At 43.2% G+C, this 23,000-nt stretch overlaps 1 protein-coding gene across 6 annotated transcripts in view; it reads right to left on the bottom strand.

Moving 5' to 3' along the window:
- LOC139548759 (rho GTPase-activating protein 32-like) overlaps positions 1 to 23,000 on the bottom strand; it is a 55,438-nt gene that overhangs the window by 25,409 nt on the left and 7,029 nt on the right. The window contains exons 1-6 of one of the 6 annotated variants that reach the window (XM_071358563.1): positions 12,773 to 13,055; positions 12,588 to 12,671; positions 7,485 to 7,577; positions 6,508 to 6,613; positions 6,211 to 6,308; positions 3,440 to 3,524 (exon numbers count right to left, since the gene is read on the bottom strand). In XM_071358563.1, coding sequence (XP_071214664.1) covers positions 3,440 to 3,524; positions 6,211 to 6,308; positions 6,508 to 6,613; positions 7,485 to 7,577; positions 12,588 to 12,671; positions 12,773 to 12,825 — 519 coding nt within the window. In that variant the 5' untranslated portion in view covers positions 12,826 to 13,055. Of the gene's footprint in view, positions 1 to 3,439; positions 3,572 to 6,210; positions 6,309 to 6,507; positions 6,614 to 7,404; positions 7,578 to 12,587; positions 12,672 to 12,772; positions 13,056 to 23,000 lie in introns of those variants that run through there. The other 5 variants (XM_071358564.1, XM_071358566.1, XM_071358565.1 and 2 more) reach the window with 5 other exon arrangements.

Raw genomic sequence — 23,000 nt, 5'->3', positions numbered from 1 at the left:
ATGGTTGGTCTCTCCCTAGTGATATTTCTCTCACAGCACATCTCATCTCCCCCTGTAGGAAGATCAAGGTCACAGACAGATTTCTGTTCAGCAGCTACGCCCCAGTCACACATCTAATGTATGACAGCTGCCACAACTACAATAGGTCAGCTATTATATAGTTGCAATGCACTGTGCTAGAGCTCCCATCAGCTCACACACGTCCCTTAGCATACATTTAATAGCTTGCTGGTCATGTTATGTTATACCACGCTGCGAACATAGCAATTCACTGTCACTCTCTCAACAGTAAAAGCAAAGATGGTTTAGTATGATGACATGTAGAAACTGCTTCCCCAATAGAAATCCCAGATCACGCTTGTAGGCGATGTCATGGCAACTGTAACGTAGACGCTGGGAGTCGCGAAGCAGGTGGTAAGTTTAATATAACAAAGAACAATGCAAGGTGCACGTAATGATGGTTGCCAGGACCAGTGGTTAGTAATCCGGCTCCAGCTGCAGGACGACGCAGGTGCAGAGGGACGGCCCTGAGGACAAGTAGCAGGCCAGACGGCGAAGATGGACATTACAGATTATGTTGGGATCCAGAATGTCCTCCACCGTAACCTAACACCCTCCTCTGGGCCGTACCCCTCCCAGTTCACTAGTTGCTGGAGCCGACCCCCACGACTTCGGGAGTCCAGTAGGGATCTGACGGCATAGGTGGGACCTTCCTCAACGTCCAGGAGGGGGCCGAGGCGTGCTGTGGGGGACAGCATCAGCCAGGGGACCAGAAACCAACAGCCTGAGAAGGAAAACATGAAAAAGTGAGATCCTCCAGACCACTGCGGTGGTGGTCTGGCTGCTCCTTCTGACGGTGGACGGTGCGCTGGCGTCTCACATGAGTCTTGCTCCACACTTCTTCTGCGGGACTGAACCAATTATCCGCCGCAGGAGTTTTGATCTAGCCCGAGGTCCACGGAGCCTGGGTAAGCTGAAAATCCAGAACACACTGGAACGAACGAAGTCAGCCCGGTGGAGGAGTGACTTAACGAATTCTGGGCGTACTCCGCCCATGGAAGGAATTGGGCCCCCTCTCCCTGCCGGTCCTGGCAGTGACTCCTCAGGAACATCCCCAGCTCCTGGTTCATCCTCTTCACCTGCCCGTTAGACTGAGGCCTATACCTGGAAGTGGAGGCTGACCGTGACCCAGAGCTTCTCCATAATGGCTCTCCATACTCGTGATGTGAATTGGGGGCCACAGTCGGAAACGATGTCCTCCGGAAGGCCATAATGCCAGAAGACCTGATGGAATACTGCCTCAGCGACCTAGAGAGCAGTAGGAAGATCAGAATGGAATGAAACATGATCTGGAAAATCTATCCACAACCACACAAGATGACGCTGACAGACATGGTCGCATCGCTTCAGGTCCTTAGAAAACTATGCAGTTCTTTGTTTTTTATGTATTATTTTATCTATTATTTCTTACATTGTTAGCCCAGAAAAACTCAAGTGTTATTACATACAGCCGGGAAGAATTATAGGATATAAAAGCGATGTCAACTTACCAACATTACAACCAGGAATATGTCTTTCCCGAAGCGGATCCTTTGTTCGGACCTCCACCCTAGACATGGGATCTTATCCCAGAGGCCGACCCAAAACAATGCGGTCGCCGCAGGAGAGGCAGACGGAGCGGCCTACTGGTCAGACTCAGAAGGCGAGCACACCATCCACCGCTTCTGAGCACATTACTCGCTAACGTCCAATCTCTAGATAACAAGGTGGACGAAATTAGGGCACGAGTAATGATTGATGCCAGGTGCGTGTAATGATTGATGCCAGGACCGGTGGTTAGTAAACCGGTGACGTCGAACGCCGGAGGGGAGAGGCGGGAGTAGACATGACCGCGAGATTGGCTAGCTAAACTCATGCGCATAAATATGTAAATCAGGTCTAACGGTCATCTCGAACCGAACTGCGCATGTGCACGCCGTCAAATAAAAAGGCACTTCTTTGATTAAATTTTTATTTATTTTTTACAAAAATGAAAACGTGCCAGTATGTCACTTTCACTAGGTTGGAGTAATAACATGTTCAGCTACTAAGACTTTGGCTCAAATCTAGGTTGCGCCTTTAGATTGTGAAAAAATTACCAACTTCTGAATAATTTTTTTTAACTCCAAACCCCGGTCTGGTCTGCCGTGTCTGCTTCCTATTCCTTCCCGTAAGTCTCGCAATGCTGGGCCTCTGGGTTTAGAAACTGTGTTAAAGCATCAGTGTGCGAATGAGTAGATGACTACTGCTCTCTGCTAGCAAGCCAACAAAATTACATAGGAATTATGCAGACAATAAACAGCCACTTTCACAAATGAGTGAGTAACCACTTCCGCTTGACTGATTCTAATTATCACCACAGGCACAAAAAAAAAACTCAACCATCTGAAATCTGTGCTGACTGTAAAGGCGATGAATCTTCAGTTAAAGTGTCAGCAAAAATTACCCTTAGGGTCATCCTAAAATGACCACCTGATGAGGCTATGGGTTGATATCACAAGTGCAAGCTAAGCAAACATGGCAACATCTTAAACAATTAAATGTTCTTACATTCTCCAGTGATGCACATAACTGCTCTCTCCTGCCACCTCCTGGAAGTTGAAAGCTGCCACAGTTCACGCTCTGTACTACAGTAGTACTGACCGGCTGTGGATGCTCCCACAGTAACGCTGTCTGTCCAGAAAACCCCCTATTTCTCTGGTTGATATCATCACTTTAATCTAACTAGTACTGAGGATTACAGGTTTATCCTGAGCTGAGCAGATCAGAGAGGAATGAATGCTATTTAGTGGATTAACATACACAGACACTGGATGAAAAATTCATAAACAGCATTTAAATATACTGATGTATTGGATTCCATGTTGCTGACTGCTGTATCACTTATCCAATTTTATTTACAAATTAAAGGGATACTTCGGGATTTTGGCAATGAGGCCCTTTATCTACTTCCCCAGAGTCAGCTGAACTAGTGGATACCATTTTGATGTCACTGTGTCCAGTATGAAGGAAGTTAGCTTTATTTTTGCAAGCCAATGCTTACTAGCGTTAGTGCAATGACTGGAAGTCTATGGGTATCTGCAAGCATGCCAAAATCCCAACGCATCCCTTTAAGTACATAATGAATGAGAATTTAAATTCCAATTTCCCATATTTGGAAAAAGTACAGATGGAATGGGGGTGGGGCAGGGACAGGATGACCTAAAATAATTAGAACAAACTGCTGATGGAATGGCTTGGTTCCATTAAGGGAATTAGGTATTTTGTGGAACAATTCACCATGATGTCCACTGAGCTACACATGAACTTGAGCCAAGGACACAATTACCAAACTACCAGCAACAAATGACTTCTGTTCTCTATAGAATGTATGAGTGTTCAGTTCTGGGCCGGGTCTCACCTGCACAGTGCCAAAGTCAACGGTCTCATAGTGGAAGTGGGCACACTCAGCCAGCCTGGGAAAATGACCTCTGGGGAACGTCAGCCTGTAATACAGCAGCATCACCTCATCAGTATTCTACTGGCTGATACACTGAGGTGCAGAGAGAGCGAAAGAGAGAGAAAAGAGAAGGAGAGAGAAGAAAGAGCAGAAAGAGAAAAGGGAGAGAAAGAAGAAAAGAGGAGAGCGAAAGAGCAGAGAGAGAAAGAGAGGAGAGAGAAAGAGGAGAAATGAGAGAAAGAGAAGAAAGAAAGAGCAGAGAGAAAGAGAAGAAAGAGCGAAGAGAAAGAGCGGAGAGAGAAAGAGAAAGAGCGGAGAGAGAAAGAGAGAAGAGAAAGAGAAGAAAGAGCAAAGAGAAAGAGCGGAGAGAGAAAGAGAGAGCGGAGAGAGAGAGCGGAGAGAGAAAGAGAGAGCGGAGAGAGAGAGCGGAGAGAGAAAGAGAGAGCGGAGAGAGAGAGAGCGGAGAGAGAAAGAGAGAGCGGAGAGAGAGAGAGCGGAGAGAGAAAGAGCGGAGAGAGAAAGAGAGAGCGGAGAGAGAAAGAGAGAGCGGAGAGAGAAAGAGAGAGCGGAGAGAGAGAGCGGAGAGAGAAAGAGAGAGCGGAGAGAGAAAGAGAGAGCAGAGAGAGAAGGAGAGGAGAAAGAGAGAAAGAGCAAAGAAAAAGAGCAAAGAGAGAGTGAGAAAGAGCGAGAAGGAGAGAAAGGAGAGAAAGAGAAAGTAGAGAAGAGAAAGAAGAGAGAAGGAAAGGAGAAAAGGAGTGAAAAAGAGCAGAGAGAAAGAGCAGAGCGAGAAAGAGAGGAGAGAGAAAGAGAAGAAAGAGCGGAGAGAAAGAGAAGAAAGAGCGGAGAGAAAGAGCGAAGAGAAAGAAAGAGCGAAGAGAGAAAGAAAGAAACAGCAGAGAGAAAGAAAGAAAGAGCAGAGAGAGAGAAAGAGAAAGAGCGGAGAGAGAAAGAGAGAGCAGAGAGAGAAAGAGAGAACGAGCAAAGAAAAAGAGCAAAGAAAGAGCGAGAGATAAGAAAGAGAGGAGAGAAGAAAGACGAGAAAGAGAGAAAGAGCAAAGAAAGAGCAAAGGAAGAGCGAGAGATAAGAAAGAGAGAGCGCAGAAAGAGAGCGAGAAAGAGCGAGAAGGAGAGAAAGAAAGGAGAGAAAGAGAAAGTAGAGAAGAGAAAGAAGAGAAGGAAAGGAGAAAAGGAGTGAAAAAGAGCAGAGAAATAGCGCGAGAGAAGAGAAGAAAGAAAGAGCAGAGAGAAAGAGAGGCGAGAAAGGAGAGAGAAAGAGAGGAGAGAGAAAGAGCGGAGAAAGAAAAGAAAGAAAGAGGAGAGAAAGATCGGAGAGAAAGAGAAGAAAGAGCGGAGAGAAAGAGCGGAGAGAAAGAGAAGAAAGAGCGGAGAGAAAGAGAAGAAAGAGCGGAGAGAAAGAGAAGAAAGAGCGGAGAGAAAGAGCGGAGAGAAAGAGCGGAGAGAAAGAGCGGAGAGAAAGAGCGGAGAGAAAGAGAAGAAAGAGCGGAGAGAAAGAGCGGAGAGAAAGAGCGGAGAGAAAGAGCGGAGAGAAAGAGAAGAAAGAGCGGAGAGAAAGAGAAGAAAGAGCGGAGAGAAAGAGCGGAGAGAAAGAGAAGAAAGAGCGGAGAGAAAGAGCGGAGAGAAAGAGAAGAAAGAGCGGAGAGAAAGAGAAGAAAGAGCGGAGAGAAAGAGAAGAAAGAGCGGAGAGAAAGAGCGGAGAGAAAGAGAAGAAAGAGCGGAGAGAAAGAGCGGAGAGAAAGAGAAGAAAGAGCGGAGAGAAAGAGCGGAGAGAAAGAGAAGAAAGAGCGGAGAGAAAGAGAAGAAAGAGCGGAGAGAAAGAGAAGAAAGAGCGGAGAGAAAGAGCGGAGAGAAAGAGCGGAGAGAAAGAGCGGAGAGAAAGAGAAGAAAGAAAAGAAAGAAAGAGGAGAGAAAGATCGGAGAGAAAGAGAAGAAAGAGCGGAGAGAAAGAGAAGAAAGAGCGGAGAGAAAGAGAAGAAAGAGCGGAGAGAAAGAGCGGAGAGAAAGAGAAGAAAGAGCGGAGAGAAAGAGCGGAGAGAAAGAGAAGAAAGAGCGGAGAGAAAGAGCGGAGAGAAAGAGAAGAAAGAGCGGAGAGAAAGAGAAGAAAGAGCGGAGAGAAAGAGAAGAAAGAGCGGAGAGAAAGAGAAGAAAGAGCGGAGAGAAAGAGCGGAGAGAAAGAGAAGAAAGAGCGGAGAGAAAGAGCGGAGAGAAAGAGAAGAAAGAGCGGAGAGAAAGAGCGGAGAGAAAGAGAAGAAAGAGCGGAGAGAAAGAGAAGAAAGAGCGGAGAGAAAGAGCGGAGAGAAAGAGAAGAAAGAGCGGAGAGAAAGAGCGGAGAGAAAGAGAAGAAAGAGCGGAGAGAAAGAGCGGAGAGAAAGAGAAGAAAGAACGGAGAGAAAGAGAAGAAAGAGCGGAGAGAAAGAGCGGAGAGAAAGAGAAGAAAGAGCGGAGAGAAAGAGAAGAAAGAGCGGAGAGAAAGAGCGGAGAGAAAGAGAAGAAAGAGCGGAGAGAAAGAGCGGAGAGAAAGAGAAGAAAGAGCGGAGAGAAAGAGAAGAAAGAGCGGAGAGAAAGAGAAGAAAGAGCTGAGAAAAAGAGAAGAAAGAGCAGAAAGAAAGAGCGGAGAGAAAGAGCGGAGAGAAAGATTTTATTTTACTGCCCTGATTTAGAGGTCCGTTTTACAGCCCATAATAGCCTGTTTCCGTGGGGACAGGAGCACCTACTTCTTCACGTTTTTGACCTTCATGCTGGCTGTGCTGACGCAGGAACGCAGGGTGGGCTCAGGCTCAACAGGAAGCTCTGTGAGCTCATCATTCCGTACCTGCCAATCAACACACAATACTCAATATCTGCCAATCAACACACACAATACTCAACATTCCTGAAGCGTAAACCAATTACAAGATGGTCAAACCTATACTAGCAGTATCTATAAGACTACATAGTAGTAGAGTTAAGAGACTGCTATTCCCAGGTAACAGTGCTCTTATCAGACCTCATCTAGCGATAAAAGACCGTACCATGGCAGTTGTGCTCCCTTGTGGGGACTTATCTGTTGGAGTAGTGCTCTTGTATGGATCAGGCTGGTTCTTGTCTTCATCTGGTGTAATACACAGTGACATGGCCCTACACAGGCAGAGGGAGGGAAGGACCGAGAGAGACAGGAAGAATCCGAATCCATAAATACATTATATTTGACATACTTTAAATAAAGAAACATGTCCATGGGGTTCCACCAGAGGGAGCCAGCGAGAGAGACCGATGTATTCACATTATGTTTGGGGATCGAATCAAATCAAATCAAATCATGACACTGCACCAGCGGCCCAGAAAACTGTGGTATTTACATCCTTGTTATTCTGGTGGTAACAAATAACTTCACAGTCTCAGATGGCTACTGACTGGTACAGAAAGCTCCAGAGTATAGCCTAGCCTACATACAGTAAAACACATCCTGGGCCCACCAGGGATTGCCTCACAAAACCTGCAGCTGAAATCTGAGTCAGTGTGCTAGGCAGAGGAAGAAAAGTCCTTTCAGCCCAACTTTTCTCAGGTACAATGAAGAAGAGTGGATCCCTGAGATGTCTCCTTCCTTCCTGGGCTCAGACATGAGATCTGCTGATAAGGACAAGAACACTGGCACTGAAAGAATGAGCTCATCTCATCTGCTGGAGATCTGTGATGAAATTAGAGCCATCCTATACTCTCTAGGCCTGGTTGTTTTGCAGAATACTTACAGTAGATAGAGAAGATATCATGTGTCATCACAACCCCTTACAATGGGATGATATAGCATAGCCATCTCTAATGTCTTTAGAATTCCTCTCGCTATCACTCTCTTCCTCCCTGTCAATCCCTCCCATACACATCACACATGCCCGTACAATCACCCACACACACACACACGTCTCCTTTACATTTATGGGTGTGATATCTGCAGAGTCCTGGTCAGCTGACATAGCACCGGTTCAGTGTGGCGCGTGAGAGAGTAGCTCACCCCTCAAGGACGTCACCACTTCCTGGTTTTCCCTGGGGTCCTGAGGCAGCATTCCCGATCACCGCGGCAACCCCACAGCCAGCCTCCATCATACTGCAAGTCGAGAGAAACAGAGAGACTTAGCTGGGAAGCTGCCAGACATTAACCCACTCTTAGCTGTAGTTTGCTCTCTCTAGAATAATTTCACGCCTTTTGACAAATGAATGGTTAATGAGTCTACAGTAAGAAAGGCATTCAGTAAACAAGTAAATACCCACTTCTTACACGCTAAAATTGTTTCATTCAAACAGGTAATATTGAAAAAAAAAAAAAACATTTAACAATATGGAATCAATCCATACTGCAGGCAGAGTAAAGCACTGGGACTTGTATGACTGTGTTTGCAGGGGCGAAAATCTGATATCAACTTTGGAGGGGACAATTACATGACGTTTTCTCAAGAGCAATTCCTGAGGGGGACACCAAAAGTAGTGCTGTAACACATAGCCTACGTTGTAATATGTTAAATGTATATTGAGGAACCATAATCACTACTACTGGATAATTGATAGGTACAGTAGTTAACTGAAGGGTTGTCCCAACTTGTTCAAATGTTTAAATCATTATAATACTACTAATAATAGTTATAGCAGTGTTCCTTATCAGTCCAGTATGTATGCAGGTATTTGTACTTACAACCAGCAATACCAAGAAAGGCCAGTAGGTGACAATAGTACTGTACACTGTATGGGTGCAGTTTTCGTAAATACAATGAACATGGTGTGATCTCGTCTAAAATAATCTCCATTGAGAACCATCACAAAGTTGGTCTCCACTGGCCTGAGTCTACTACAATAGTTTTACAAGAACAAAAAGATACAAATAAGTACAGTTCTAAAAGCAAAATAACGACTTCAATGAATAACCAAAATAAATCAAACAAAATATCCTTCAGTCAGTGGCTCAACTCTTCAAACAGCAGCTATGTCACACAAAGTATGCCATTTTAAATAAAATAACATTAAATAAATAATCAGTAAGTGTACTGTCATGTACTGTCATCTACTAAACAAAATAACAAATATCATACTATACACCAGGGGTTCTCAAACAGGGGTCCATGGACCCCTAGGGGTCCCTGGTGTAATTGAAAGGGGTCCGTGAAATCAAAAAGTGTAATGAACGTATTCAGTACCACAAGGTTTCCAGTAACTTTACATATAATATGGTGGAGGTCCCTGAGGACCGCTCAAAACCTTGCCTGCCTTGCCTCAAAATATGCAGGGGTTCCAGTACCCCAAAAAAGGTTGAGAACCACTGCTATACACATTACTGAACAAAATAACTGAACATATGTTTGCTGGTTTCAATGGATCCAACAAATTGCTGGCAGATATTTTCCCTCTTGAGACTGTCCAGCCTGTCTTTATGTACATTACAGACAACTGCGTCGTTCAGTCTCTCTTCGCCCGTGCTAGCCCGTAGCCAAGTCTTCAACCTGCGGAGTGCACTGAAACTCCTCTCAGCCTCACATGAAGACACTGGCACCACAAACAAAATTCTGATCAGCACCTCAACTTGGTCAAATAACACCCGCACATCCACTGGAAGCCTCCTGAGGACCTCTGCTGCCTCTCCACTGCTGCTACAGGGGTATTTGTTGTGAAAAAGAGGGATCTGCACTGAAAGAGAATCTATGTTCACCTCTGGGTACTGATCTAGAGACTCATCCAACTCATCCCCCGTGAGAAGCGTTCTTTCCAACTTTTGCAGGACGTTTAGACTGTCCTGGTCAAAACGGTCACCAAACTGAACCTCCACACCATCCAACACTTAAAAAATTCTGCCCTATAGTGATCCACTGCTTTGCCAGCAAATCATCTTGAATGTGTCTCAATGGATTCAATAGAGTCAATCAATGTTGTTGCTTTCTCAAACAGTCAAAGGTAGCTTTCGTCATTTCTCTTGCCCCTAAGAGATGACCGCACACACTCGACTGCAGCCTGCATACCAGAGACAGTCTGAGTTTTCTTCTGCAGTGAAATGTGTGAGGCCCAACACAGTCTTGCCTTTGCTGAAGTGCTCGAATAAGCCACTGGCAGTTGAAGCTGTCTTGGATGCAGATTTTGCCATCTTCTCTAGGCTGCTTAGTACCCGCTCATACTGCCCTAGCACAGCTCTAATAGCAGTATTCGCACAGTCCACCTTGTTGGACATAGGGGTTTCAGGGTGGTCAGATTTGTATCTTTGGACATGACAATTCATTCAAACATGCTCTTAAACTTTCCTGACTGGCCATAGAGGACACCTAACTGATGGACCCAAGAAAGGGAATCCCGGATCAGTGGGGAGGCTGAGCAGCCAGCCTGTGTAATCAGATTTACTGTGTGCTCCACAATGTACATAGAGGGCTAATGGCTGCTGCCTCCTCACAATTGCCTGTGCACCTGTGTATTTCCCTGCCATGTTTGAGGCACCATCGTAACTCTACCCACGTAAGCCAGACATGGGCAAATTGAGCCTCAACAACACATCAGTTGCCACTTTCGCAATGCCCTCGCCTGTTGTCTCCGACACCCTGTATTAGAGGTCGACCGATTAAATCGGGGCCGATTTCAAGTTTTCATAACAATCGGAAATCGGTATTTTTGGGCGCCGATTTGCCGTTTTTTTTTTTACACCTTTATTTAATCTTTATTTAACTAGGCAAGTCAGTTAAGAACACATTCTTATTTTCAATGGCGGCCTAGGAACTGCCCCTGAGGCAGAACGACAGATTTTTAACCTTGTCAGCTCGGGGGATCCAATCTTGCAACCTTACAGTTAACTAGTCCAATGCTCTAACACCTGATTACATTGCACTCCACGAGGAGCCTGCCTGTTGGCGAATGCAGTAAGCTAAGGTAAGTTGCTAGCTAGCATTAAACTTATCTTATAAAAAACAATCAATCAATGACTGTCATTGCTCCAATGTGTACTTAACCATAAACATCAATGCCTTTCTTAAAATCATTACACAAGTATATATTTTTAAACCTGCATATTTAGCTAATAGAAATCCAGGTTAGCAGGCAATATTAACCAGGTGAAATTGTGTCATTTCTCTTGCGTTCATTGCATGCAGAGTCAGGGTATATGCAACAGTTTGGGCCACCTGGCTCTTTGCGAACTAATTTGCCAGAATTTTACGTAATTATGACAACATTGAAGTGCAATGTAACAGGAATATTTAGACTCATGGATGCCACCCGTTAGATAAAATACGGAACGGAATAAACGTTTTGTTTGAGGTGATAGTTTCCGGATTAGTCAAAGGTATATGGTTTAGAGAGAAATAGTCAACGCGTTATAATTCCTGTAATAACTTGCGGCTGAATTTGAAAGGGGTTCCTTCGTTATTTTACCGTTCATGTCTTCCATAGAGAATGTCTTGATCTACTTCAAATAAGGTCTGTGTTTCGTGCAGGCTTAAACCGCCTCGACGTTTTGATACCCGTGTAAATCTCACTAGGATAAGGTAACGTTTGTCAACATATTTTCATAAATCCACTCTACAAATGTTTTTATCTTCGCTTATATTTAGCCAATATTGATCAGAGTTACCTTGTCCTATGGATATCTACAGTTATAAAATTGGCACGGTGATGTAAGCCTACACGAAACACAGACCTTATTTTAAGTGAATCTAAAAATATCCTATGCAATAAATGAAGGAACCGCTTTTCAGATTTTGCTTGGTGTCATGGGAATTATGACTCGCACTTTGGTTGTCAATTCTTACCATGCCCATTATTAAAATAGGATTTCCTGCATATAGAAATTAAGGTTTTTGTTTTCAACATTCATCACAGGTAACTTAAACTCTATTTTTATTCAAACAGTTGAGTATTTGTCTCCTAAGCAGACTCTTCAGTATCATTGTCACTTCAGAGCTGTGTGCGTGTATTTATGTATTATATTAAGTTAAAATAAAAGTGTTCATTCAGTATTGTTGCAATTGTCATTATTACAAAAATGTGTGTGTGTGTGTATGATATATATATATATATATATATATATTAAGAAAAAAAAACTTTTTTTTGTTTAAAAAAAAAATTAGGCCGATTAATTGGTATCGGCATTGAAAATTCATAATCGGTCGACCTCTACCCTGTATAGCCCAATAAACTCCTTGTGAGGGACAAGGTCATGGTCAACATAACGCAGACAGACATTCTCCTGTTCAGCACCAGAGACATCTTGAGTACCATCAACAATTACTGAAAATTGTACAATCGGAAGAGACCTAATCTCAGCTGCAATGGCTCGAATGACTATTGGCCATGATGTTCAGAATTTCATTCCGTGCTTTGGGGCCTTTGTACATTGTGGTACGCTCTGTTAACCACTTTAGGAAAATGGGATCATCCTCTTCTGCCCTAAGTTTCAAAAGCTGGTATAAATTCCCACTGTCATCCGTGTGGCCTCTAAAGGCTTGTCAGTTTTGATGTGCTGTGAATTTTTCAATGGCTTTTCTCCAGTTCCTAAATCCTGCACTAATGAAGGCAGCAGCATCTGCTCTTTGGCCAAAAGATGGCTGTCTTGAAAACCCTTGGCTCCAGTGAAAACACAACACTCCTTTTATTGATGGATTATAATGTAGCCAGGGGAAATCGCAAAACCATCTCTCTTGAAACGTCAACACTCTGTTGGCAAGAGTTTGCGGTTCTATAAATTGTGGGTGTGGCTGATATAGTTTTGTACCATCACTGAGGTAACTGGACAATGCTGTGCCACTCTCCCCTATACTGGTGCTGCTGGCAACAAGGGTGACACCTGGTCCTGCCGTGGCTGTGACATTGTTCTCTGAAGTCTCTCTCCCTGGCTCTTTCCCTTTCACCACCCTCACAGTCTGTCTCCTAGAAAAGAAATAAGGTGTTTGCCGTACTCGTAACTACCGGTACCCAAAACTACACAATTAATCACAACAGCAATACCATTGCCTTAAACAAATCTTAGTTCAGTCACCAGTTTAAGTTGAGAGTGGGGGTATCCATGGCATTTTCCAATTATGTCCCTATTTTACAACAATTTTTTTTTGAGAACCTTTCATAATGTTGCCAAACAAAGACTCAACACACTTACCTGAGACTCCCTGTCTCTGCCAGTCTATCCCTGCATATCTGTCCCCAACTCTGCTGTCTGTGTGCCATCTGTTGCCTGCTCTGCCTAATGACATCATTGTGAAACATTTCCATTAGCATTTCACTTCTTTCTTATGAACATTTTATCAACTAGTCTTTGAGATATTAGGCTACTAGGGTTCTTACTTTGCGTTTTGGTGTACTGAAAAATACTCTGATGTCCGTCTTTTTTCTGCCATTTTTCTACCTGGCTGGCTGGCTACACACACACATAGTGTGTAGGTTATTTACAGTAGGAGATGGGCTTCTATCATCTTATCTTCTATCATTCTATATGGGCTTCGATCTAAAAGGTAGCTAGCAAATGTGAAACGGATTGCAGTGACAAGAGTTGACAGCTGTATGAGTTCACCATTTACACAACATATGCTGCAACCTTTCGTAATTTTAATATAGTTTGTTTCATATTGGCTGGCTTACAACAATAGCTGAATTTGCAAAGCTAGCGAGCACCAATTCCGTTTCTGTGGTGTTCGCTATAATCTTTGCTACCTGGTTAAAGGTGAAATAAAATAAAATAAAAAAGTTCACTAGCGACAATTTAGCTTTTGCAACGAGACCATTAAATATATTTAAGACAATGGTAGAAGAGAGTGTAGTTCTGTTCTGTTCAGTTTGGACTTGTTTATCTCTAACCTTATCACAGGGACTTTGAAGCACTCCAGCTGCATGCTGATCTTGGAATAAACTGACGATAGCAAAGATTCCATCTTTGACGACGCCACATAAATGGAATAGGTACTAGCTAGCTCGATGGTTAATGTTTACTTTAGTTTTGTGTGCTAGCTCTGCAAATTCAGCTTGTGTGTGTGTGAACCCTGCCAACATAAAACAAACATTGCTATGGCCGATTGACTAGATAATGCACGTAACTGACGTGAGGTTTGAGTGCCTTTCACACATTAGATACGAGCTCTCTTTTACCTTGCCAGCTAAGGAACTGGCAGTGGATCAAACCATTGTGAGGAAAAGGGCGGGGGTCGCAATCTTTTGAAACTTGAAAACGCGCTATTAAGTGTCTATAATCAGCATAAGTGCTTTCATTGCGTATTATTAATATTATTGAAATTACATAGTTATGTTAACAGTGATATATTGGGGGGGGGGGGACAAATCATATTTTTCCCAGGGTGGGGGGGTCGTGTCCCCCCCCGTCCCCCCTGGGATTTTTGCCTGTGTGTTTGGAATGGTCCTGAAAGGCAGAAACAAACCCTTCATGATGAGTGTTGTTGTGAAGATAGTGTTGTGACAGCCCCCATGAGGAGTGTTGTGACAGCACCCATGATCCATCATCCCTAATACAGCTCTTTATATACAGTCAACAAATAAAAGGAATGCTCTGACAGAGCAAAACACCTCCACACAGCCTTCCAAATCTTTCCATAACTAGCCCTCATGAAAGGCAACGCTGGGAGCTGAACTCACATCTGGTACGATATTAGGCAAACACAGTGCAGTGGTAACCAACCAACCCTGGTCCTGGAGTGCTACGGTATGTGCATTGTGCACTCAAAGTACCTCGGAGTCGGTACACCTCAGAATTAAAACTCCCCAGCCAACCAATACTGAGGTAGTAAAGCAGGAGTTTTCCTCTTCTCCAAATCAGAAGCTGTAATGATGACCATAGGAGATGTTTGTAGTAAGGAGTAGTAGCTAAATAGATACATCAGGCCAGCCATTACATTACAGGGTAGTATTTTCCCCAAGAGAGCAGGCAGAGGGAGGCAGCCCATTGGCCCATAGACACAGAGTGGTGCTCACTAATGACAGAGTTCCACACAGCCCTCTGACTCAGAAATGTGACCAGCCAGAGACCAAGGCCAAACCAGACCCACAGATCTACTATATTCCACTGTACTCTCACTTCATCTGTCCAATGGCGGCTGTAGCCTTGCTATAGGATCTCCTATCAAACATTGTGACAATTCTCTTCAAGGTTAGGAGAGTTTGTACACAAATTAAGCGGGAGACCGACACAAAATCACACCAGATGGAAATAACTAACAGGACAGCACCTGAATGTTTTTTCTCCAGCCTGGACCATTCCGGGCCGCAGGCGTGTTCGAGGATAGCAGGGTTCGGTACACAAATCAGGTTCTCGATAGATCAGGGTCCAAAACAGACAACAGGTAAGTCCAAGTCATACACAGTAAATCCAGCAGATATATTATCACTTTCTCTTTTCAATGGTTCACAGCTCCATGCTCTCCTTTCTTCCTGGTGTGGCTTGACCCCTTATATACGTGAGTCGGCCCCACCTTGCAAGCGTTCCCCTTGCAAGGTGGATTGTAGTTTCTCTCTCTTTTGGGTCAGACATTTTGTGCTTTGTAGTTCCTTATCTGGCCAACCCTTAGTGAGAGGGCAGAGCCCGTTTATTAGTTCTGCCCTCACATATCTGCCATGTATCACTCGGCCCCCTTCTTTGCCACAATTATTACAACAAATATGTACCTAATGAGAGAGGATAGCATGATGACACAAAAAAACAATCAACAATTTATGTGAAGTCCCAAAGCTGTCCTGAATCTCTCCAGGGATAGGCTACATGATTTTGAAGATGAACTAAGTAATACAACAGTTTGCATGTACAGAATGTTTTTGCCATTCAGTATAGTCTGGCAATCTGTCACCCATCAGAATGTGTGGTCCAACTTTCTGTTCCTCCAGTAATCTTTTCAAAAGCTCTGTAGGCGACTGCATTGCATTTATTCTATGATCAATTGTAACATGCCTGACCTTGATGATTGTTCAGAATGGAGAATGTTTGTTCTCAGATAAGGGCATCCTGTGCTTCACATTGCTGCGTTGCAGATACACTCAGCACCGCCTTATGGCAACATGACAAGGTACATCCATTCATTCATCCATTAAATATCGATAACATGGCAAAGCTATACAATTTAATGAGGACACAGATGTTTCCTGACATGTTAGCCAATGCCTTACATTTTGTATGTCCCAAATGGCACCCTATTGCCTACATAATGCACTTATCTGCACCTATGGGCCCTGGTAAAAGAAAAAGTAGTGCACTATATAGGGATAGGGTGTAATTTGGGACATTATCTTTACCCCACTTATCTGTCAGTCATGCCAGACTAGCCATAGTAAAACCATCATCCTGCAATGTACAGTAGCGGTAGCTACAAGATATCTTGTTCACCACTTGAAGGAAGTTCTCCATTTCTGCTGCCAGGAGACAAAAACAGCTCTGATCTGGCTTTGACGGCTCTGGCCTACATGGTATTCTAGGAAAACTAGGGCAGCCTACGCAATTCTGCATGCCATTTATGAAACCTGTATTAGAATTCATGGACTGGTGTGATGAATTTATGCCCACACATTATCTCTAAGAGAAGAATTTCATGCCATAAGCCTCTGAAGCGTCACACTCACATGTTAACCTAATGCATTTGCTACAGTGCTGTACGCATTTAGGCCAAAAGCTTTAAGACACTATATATACACACACACACACACACACACAAATGTATGGACACCCCTTCAAATTGACTCTTTCAGCCACATCCGTTGCTGACAGATGTATTAAAAATCAAGCACACAGCCATGCAATCTCCATAGACAAGCATTGGCAGTAGAATGGCCTTACTGAAGAGCTCAGTGACTTTCAATGTAGCAACGTCATAGGATGCCACCTTTCCAACAAGTCAGTCAGTAACATTTCTGCCATTAAGTGGAAACGTCTAGGAGCAGCTCAGCCGTGAAGTGGTAGGCCACACAAGCTCATAGAACGGGATCACCGAGTGCTGAAGCACATAGATATCGTGTACTCGGTTGCAACACTCAATACCGAGTTCCAAACTGCCTCTGGAAGCAACATCAGCACAATAACTGTTCATCTGGAGCTTCATGAAATGGGTTTCCATGACCGAGTAGCCACACACAAGCCTGGAAGTGGTGTAAAGCTTGACGCCATTTGACTCTGGAGTGTTGTGGACTCATGCTTCACCATCTGGCAGTCCAACGGACAAATCTGGTGTTGGCGGATGCCAGGAGAACGCTATCTGCCCCAATGCATAGTGCCAACTGTAAAGTTTGTTGGAGGAGGAATAATGATGTGGGCTGTTTTTCATGGTTCATACTAGGCCCCTTTGTTCCAGTGAAGGGAAATCTTAACGCTACAGCATACAATGACATTCGAGACGATTCTGGCCTTACTGTTGCCATTCTTTGTGGCAACAGTTTGGGGAAGGCCCTTTTCTGTTTGTATTTCAGGGCCTCCCGAGTGGCGCAGTGGTCTAAGGCACTGCATCGCAGTGCTAGCTGTGCCACTAGAGATTCTGGGTTCGAGTCCAGGCTGTCGCAGCTGGCTGCGAAAGGGGGACCCATGGGGCGGTGCATAATTGGCCCAGAACCATCTGGATTAGGGGAGGGTTTGGCCGACAGGGATGTCCTTGTCCCATCGCACACTAGCGACTACTATGGCGGGCGGGGCGCAGTGCACGCTGACACGGTCACCAGGTGTACAGTGTTTCCTCCGACACATTGGTGCGGCTGGCTTTCGGCTTAAGTGGGCATTGTGTCAAGAAGCAGTGCGGCTTGGTTGGGTCGTGTTTTGGAGGACGCACCTCTCTCGAGTCCGTACGGGAGTTGCAGCGATAAGACAAGACTAACTACCAATTGGATACCATGAAATTGGGGAGAAAAAGAAAACGGTATTTCGAGATTGGTGTGGAAGAACTTGACTGGCCTGCACAGAGCACTGACCTCAACCCCATCGAACACCTTTGGGATGAATTGGAATGCCGACTGCGAGCCAGGCCTTATCGCCCAACATAGTGCCCAACCTCACTAATGCTCTTGTGGCTGAATGGGAGCAAGTCCCCGCAGCAATGTTCCAACATCTAGTGAAAAGCCTTCCCAGGAGAGTAGAGGCTGTTATAGCAAAGGGGGGGGACCAACTCCATATTAATGCCCATGATTTTGGAATGAGATGTTCGACGAGCAGGGGCCCACATACTTTTGGTCATGATGTGTATGTAGTGTTTTATATCTAAAGTGAGAGGCTAAGGGAGCTGCTGGGAAGAGAGAAATTACTGTTGTTTCACCTCATACTGTTATGTTATTGAGTGTCTCTGGGGTCACTGAGCAGCCCCCACCCAGACAACTGAGCAACACACACACGGGTGTAGGCAGTACTGTATTCGTCAACAACATCTCCATGGGTTTTGATAGAGGCGCTCCCCAGTGTAATGTTTCCATCTGACTGTTGAGGGGAAAGTTTAACGCTCTCATGCGGTTAATAAAGCTAGTCAAAGTGGAGAAGGCCAGGGGTTGCTATGGCAACCTGCCGGTTGTGAGCCACTCATCTGCTCTGCTCGACTGATGAGGTAGCAGGAAGAGGAAATGAAACTATGATGACAAAACTGTACAGTACAATACAAGAGATTGAACAATATGACAGATATTTCACGAGATGTATAAATGTGAAGCATCCGCTTGGAGTTTCCACTCACTACCAAATATGATAGTGAGAGGGAGCCCACTGTCCGGCAGTGGGAGAAGATGGAACTAAATTGATTTATTTTTAATCTCTTTGTTAGGATGGAGTGCAAATGCGAATTGAGTTATTGTACACGCGCATTTCACAGATGAGGCGTTCCCCAATGGAAATATGCAGACGCTGCTAGAACGCGCCAATAGGATCTCACAAGCTCATGCTTGGCTCTGCCCACCTCCTTGCCTGTACTGCCCAATTTTACTAATTTGTTCCGATTGAAAACGGCAGGATGTGATCTGTCTTGGTTTAGTTATAAGAAATCTTTGACAATACTGTACTATAACGACAATACTTTATACAGTACGGTGGTGATTGTTTTTATGGGCTTAAAAACCTGATTAATGCTTTTTTCAAGGGGAGAATCATACAATTCTATAATCTGATGTACATTTACTACAGTAGGATTAATTTTGTTTCATCTCATGAAGAATTCCATAGCTGTATAAATCATGTGTCCCATTACACACACACAAAATGAGGCTTAGACATAGTATAAAGTTCATAGACTATACTCTGTCCAAAAAATACAGGCAGATGCAATAAACGAGAATAAGAAACTGGGTCCTTTGTTGAAAGTATGTAAATGAATTAATTTCACTGTAAGCCTAGTTCAAATGTAATCAGTTATGTACGTGAGAAGAATTCTTTAAGCTTAGTTGACATACACTACCGTTCAAAAGTTTAGCATCACTTAAAAATGTCCTTGTTTTTGAAAGAAAAGCAAAAAAATGTGTCCATTAAAATAACATCAAATTGATCAGATATACAGTGTAGACATTGTTAATGTCGTAAATGACTATTATAGCTGGAAACGGCTGATTTTTTATGAAATATCTACATAAGCGTACAGAGGCCCATTATCAGCATTACAGAGGCCCATTACTCCTGTGTTCCAATGGCACGTTATGTTAGCTAATCCAAGTGTATCATTTTAAAAAGGCTAATTGATCATTAGAAAACCCTTTTGCAATTATGTTAGCACAGCTGAAACCTGTTGTTCTGATTAAAGAAGCAATACAACTGGCCTTCTTTAGATTAGTTGAGTATCTGGAGCATCAGCATTTGTGGGTTCTATTACAGGCTCAAAATGGCCAGAAACAAAGAACTTTCTTCTGAAACTCGTCAGTCTATTCTTGTTCTGAGAAATGAAGGCTATTCCATGCGAGAAACTGCCAAGAAACTGAAAATCTCGTACAACGCTGTGTACAACTTTCTTCACAGAACAGCGCAAACTGGCTTTAACCAGTACGTTAGTGTGTCTAGTTTGAGAAACAGACGTCTCACAAGTCCTCAACTGGCAGCTTCATTAAACAGTACCCGCAAAACAGTCTCAATGTCAACAGTGAAGAGGCGACTCTGGGATGCTGAGTTCAGAGTTCCTCTGTCCAGTGTCTGTTCTCTTGCCCATGATAATATTTTCTTGTTATTGGCCAGTCTGAGATATGGCTTTTTCTTTGCAACTCTGCCTAGATATAATTTACAAAGATTCTACCTTTTTATAAATTATTGTTTTTTATAAATTTGTATATTTGAGTTTAACCATAATATTTGGTGTAATATTTGTTCTATTTTTTTTCTGGTGGATTAAACAGTAATTGCAACCAACTTTCTATGGCCTGTTTTAAAAATAGTGATATTTTTGGAGATTATTTCATTTTCAAATAACCAAAAGTAAGAGGTTGTAATCTGATTAAAGGGAAAAGGACCATTCTTGAACAGGGGGTGAGACATTCTTACTAATCTGCTAGAGAACTAGTTCGTATTTAAGTATAACTTCTGTATGACTGAAGCCTTTAGTGAGAGGTCTAATGCATTCATATTTAATCATTTATGCCCTCCGTATTCATATTCATTATATAAAAATGGGCCCGTTTCATTTTGTCAGGCTTGCCAATCCAAATAAAATGTAATATTTTACTCATATAATTTAAAAAACAAGTCGCTAGGTGTAGGCAAGGCCATAAGCAAATAAGTAAACTGGGATATGACTAAAGGGGTGATTTTCCCACAAATAGACAGGTATTTTCCTTTCCACGGTAGCAAGATCTTATCTATTTTTGCTAACTTTCTATGAAAATGTATTGAAATGAGATGATTTCTTTCTTTCGAGATATGAATATCGAGTATGTCCTTATCACCGTCAGACCATTTTATTGGTCAACTGTACGGTAATGGAAAATGTTTATATTTTAGTGATCCAATACGTAATATAGTAAATGTAGCATAATTTGGTTGTAATCTAGACAGGGTAGAAAAAGTAGATCATCTATGAGGCTGTGGAGGGATCGAAATTGTGGATTTAAAAGAAAACATGAATCATCAGCGTACAATGACACCTTTGTTTTTAAGCCCTGGATTTCTAGGCCCTTGATATAAATTGTTGGATCTGATTTTAATAGCTAACATTTCGATGGCCATAATAAATAGATATGCCGACAGTGGACAACCTTATTTTACGTCAACAGTTTAATACTTTGAGAAGTAGACATTATTTACTATTTTAAAACCTAGGGTTACTATACATAACTTTAACCCATTGTATAAGAGATTCTCCAAAATGTAACTATTCCAGTCATTTATATATAAATTCCTGTCGTACTTTATCAAAAGCCTTTTCAAAGTCAGCTACGAATACCAGGCCTTGCTTCCCCGATTTTTCATAGTGTTTTATTGTTTCCAGTACTTGTCTTATTATCTCCAATGTATTGTCCATGTAAAAAACCTGTCTGATTAGGATTAATAATATCTGACAATATTTTTTTTAATTGTTTCCCGGATTTAAAAGGCTTTAAATTGCATAAGTCTTTCTGTACAGCTGTTAATTTTACATTATTAATAGGAAAAAAACCTTACAGGTTAGTGGAGATGGAGACTGACTCGTTGTTGGGTGGCTTTTGACAATTTCTTTGAACTCCTCATGTTTTACTCAGTGCCTTGGTTTCCATCTAATTGATGACAAATTTCATGTGAATATTCTTAAAAATCTGCATAAAGAAAATGGGCACATTTTCCCACCAGGGGTGTTTCCACCAAACTGGTGACATGGTTGATGCTTGACTGCATCGACCAGAATTGTCACCAGAATAAGACCCTCAATATTTGTTGGAAATGAGCATCAAGCTCATCACTTTCACCACCCTGTGAAGTTCATTTCATCTGTAGCCTAATAAATTGCATTTTCCGAGTCGTAGTAGGAGGACCACACCATATCATTGCTCGACTCCAAACTTACTTCGATATGATGGTTATTACTAGGGATGCACGATATATCGGTGAACATATCGGAATTGGATGATATTAGCTAAAAATGCCAACATCGGTATCGGTCCGATTTCTAGTTTAACGCAGATGTTAAAAAACAATGTCAAAGCTACTGTGCATACCTTTATAACGTAGGTACATGGCGTAATGACGCAACGTAAAATGTTGCGCTACACGTACAACACAGCATTCATAACCTAGCCCACGTCTGCTGTGTGGATTGAGCAGACAACAAGTCGATCAGTCATTTGAAAGAGTAAGAACATTTTAGTGAGACAACTAAAAGGCTAAATCCATTAAAGCCAAGATAATGAATTCATTGACCTTGAAAATCAACCGTACTCTGTCGTGAGCGATGTTGGCTTTCGCCGACTGGTCGAGCACCGGTACACACTACTAAGTGCGCTATTTTTCAGATGTTGCCCTACCGAAGTTACACAGTAATAGCGTCACTGCTATTAGCTTCACGACATACATACAGTGGGGAGAACAAGTATTTGATACACTGCCGATTTTGCAGGTTTTCCTACTTACAAAGCATGTAGAGGTCTGTAATTTTTATCATAGGTACACTTCAACTATGAGAGACGGAATCTAAAAAAAAATCCAGAAAATCACATTGTATGATTTTTAAGTAATTAATTTGCATTTTATTGCATGACATAAGTATTTGATACATCAGAAAAGCAGAACTTAATATTTGGTACAGAAACCTTTGTTTGCAATTACAGAGATCATACGTTTCCTGTAGTTCTTGACTAGGTTTGCACACACTGCAGCAGGGATTTTGGCCCACTCCTCCCTACAGATCTTCTCCAGATCCTTCAGGTTTCGGGGCTGTCGCTGGGCAATACGGACTTTCAGCTCCCTCCAAAGATTTTCTATTGGGTTCAGGTCTGGAGACTGGCTAGGCCACTCCAGGACCTTGAGATGCTTCTTACGGAGCCACTCCTTAGTTGCCATGGCTGTGTGTTTCGTGTCGTTGTCATGCTGGAAGACCCAGCCACGACCCATCTTCAATGCTCTTACTGAGGGAAGGAGGTTGTTGGCCAAGATCTCGCGATACATGGCCCCATCCATCCTCCCCTCAATACGGTGCAGTCGTCCTGTCCCCTTTGCAGAAAAGCATCCCCAAAGAATGATGTTTCCACCTCCATGCTTCACGGTTGGGATGGTGTTCTTGGGGTTGTACTCATACTTCTTCTTCCTCCAAACACGGCGAGTGGAGTTAGACCAAAAAGCTCTATTTTTGTCTCATCAGACCACATGACCTTCTCCCATTCCTCCTCTGGATCATCCAGATGGTCATTGGCAAACTTCAGACAGGCCTGGACATGCACTGGCTTAAGCAGGGGGACCTTGCGTGCGCTGCAGGATTTTAATCCATGACGGCGTAGTGTGTTACTAATGGTTTTCTTTGAGACTGTGGTCCCAGCTCTCTTCAGGTCATTGACCAGGTCCTGCCGTGTAGTTCTGGGCTGATCCCTCACCTTCCTCATGATCATTGATGCCCCACGAGGTGAAATCTTGCATGGAGCCCCAGACCGAGGGTGATTGACCGTCATCTTGAAC

This window comes from Salvelinus alpinus, chromosome 22 (genome assembly GCF_045679555.1).
Source record: "Salvelinus alpinus chromosome 22, SLU_Salpinus.1, whole genome shotgun sequence".
NCBI classification, from domain to species: Eukaryota; Metazoa; Chordata; class Actinopteri; order Salmoniformes; family Salmonidae; genus Salvelinus; species Salvelinus alpinus.
Note: the sequence above shows the minus strand (reverse complement) of the source record. Positions and strands in the feature narration are given on the sequence as shown.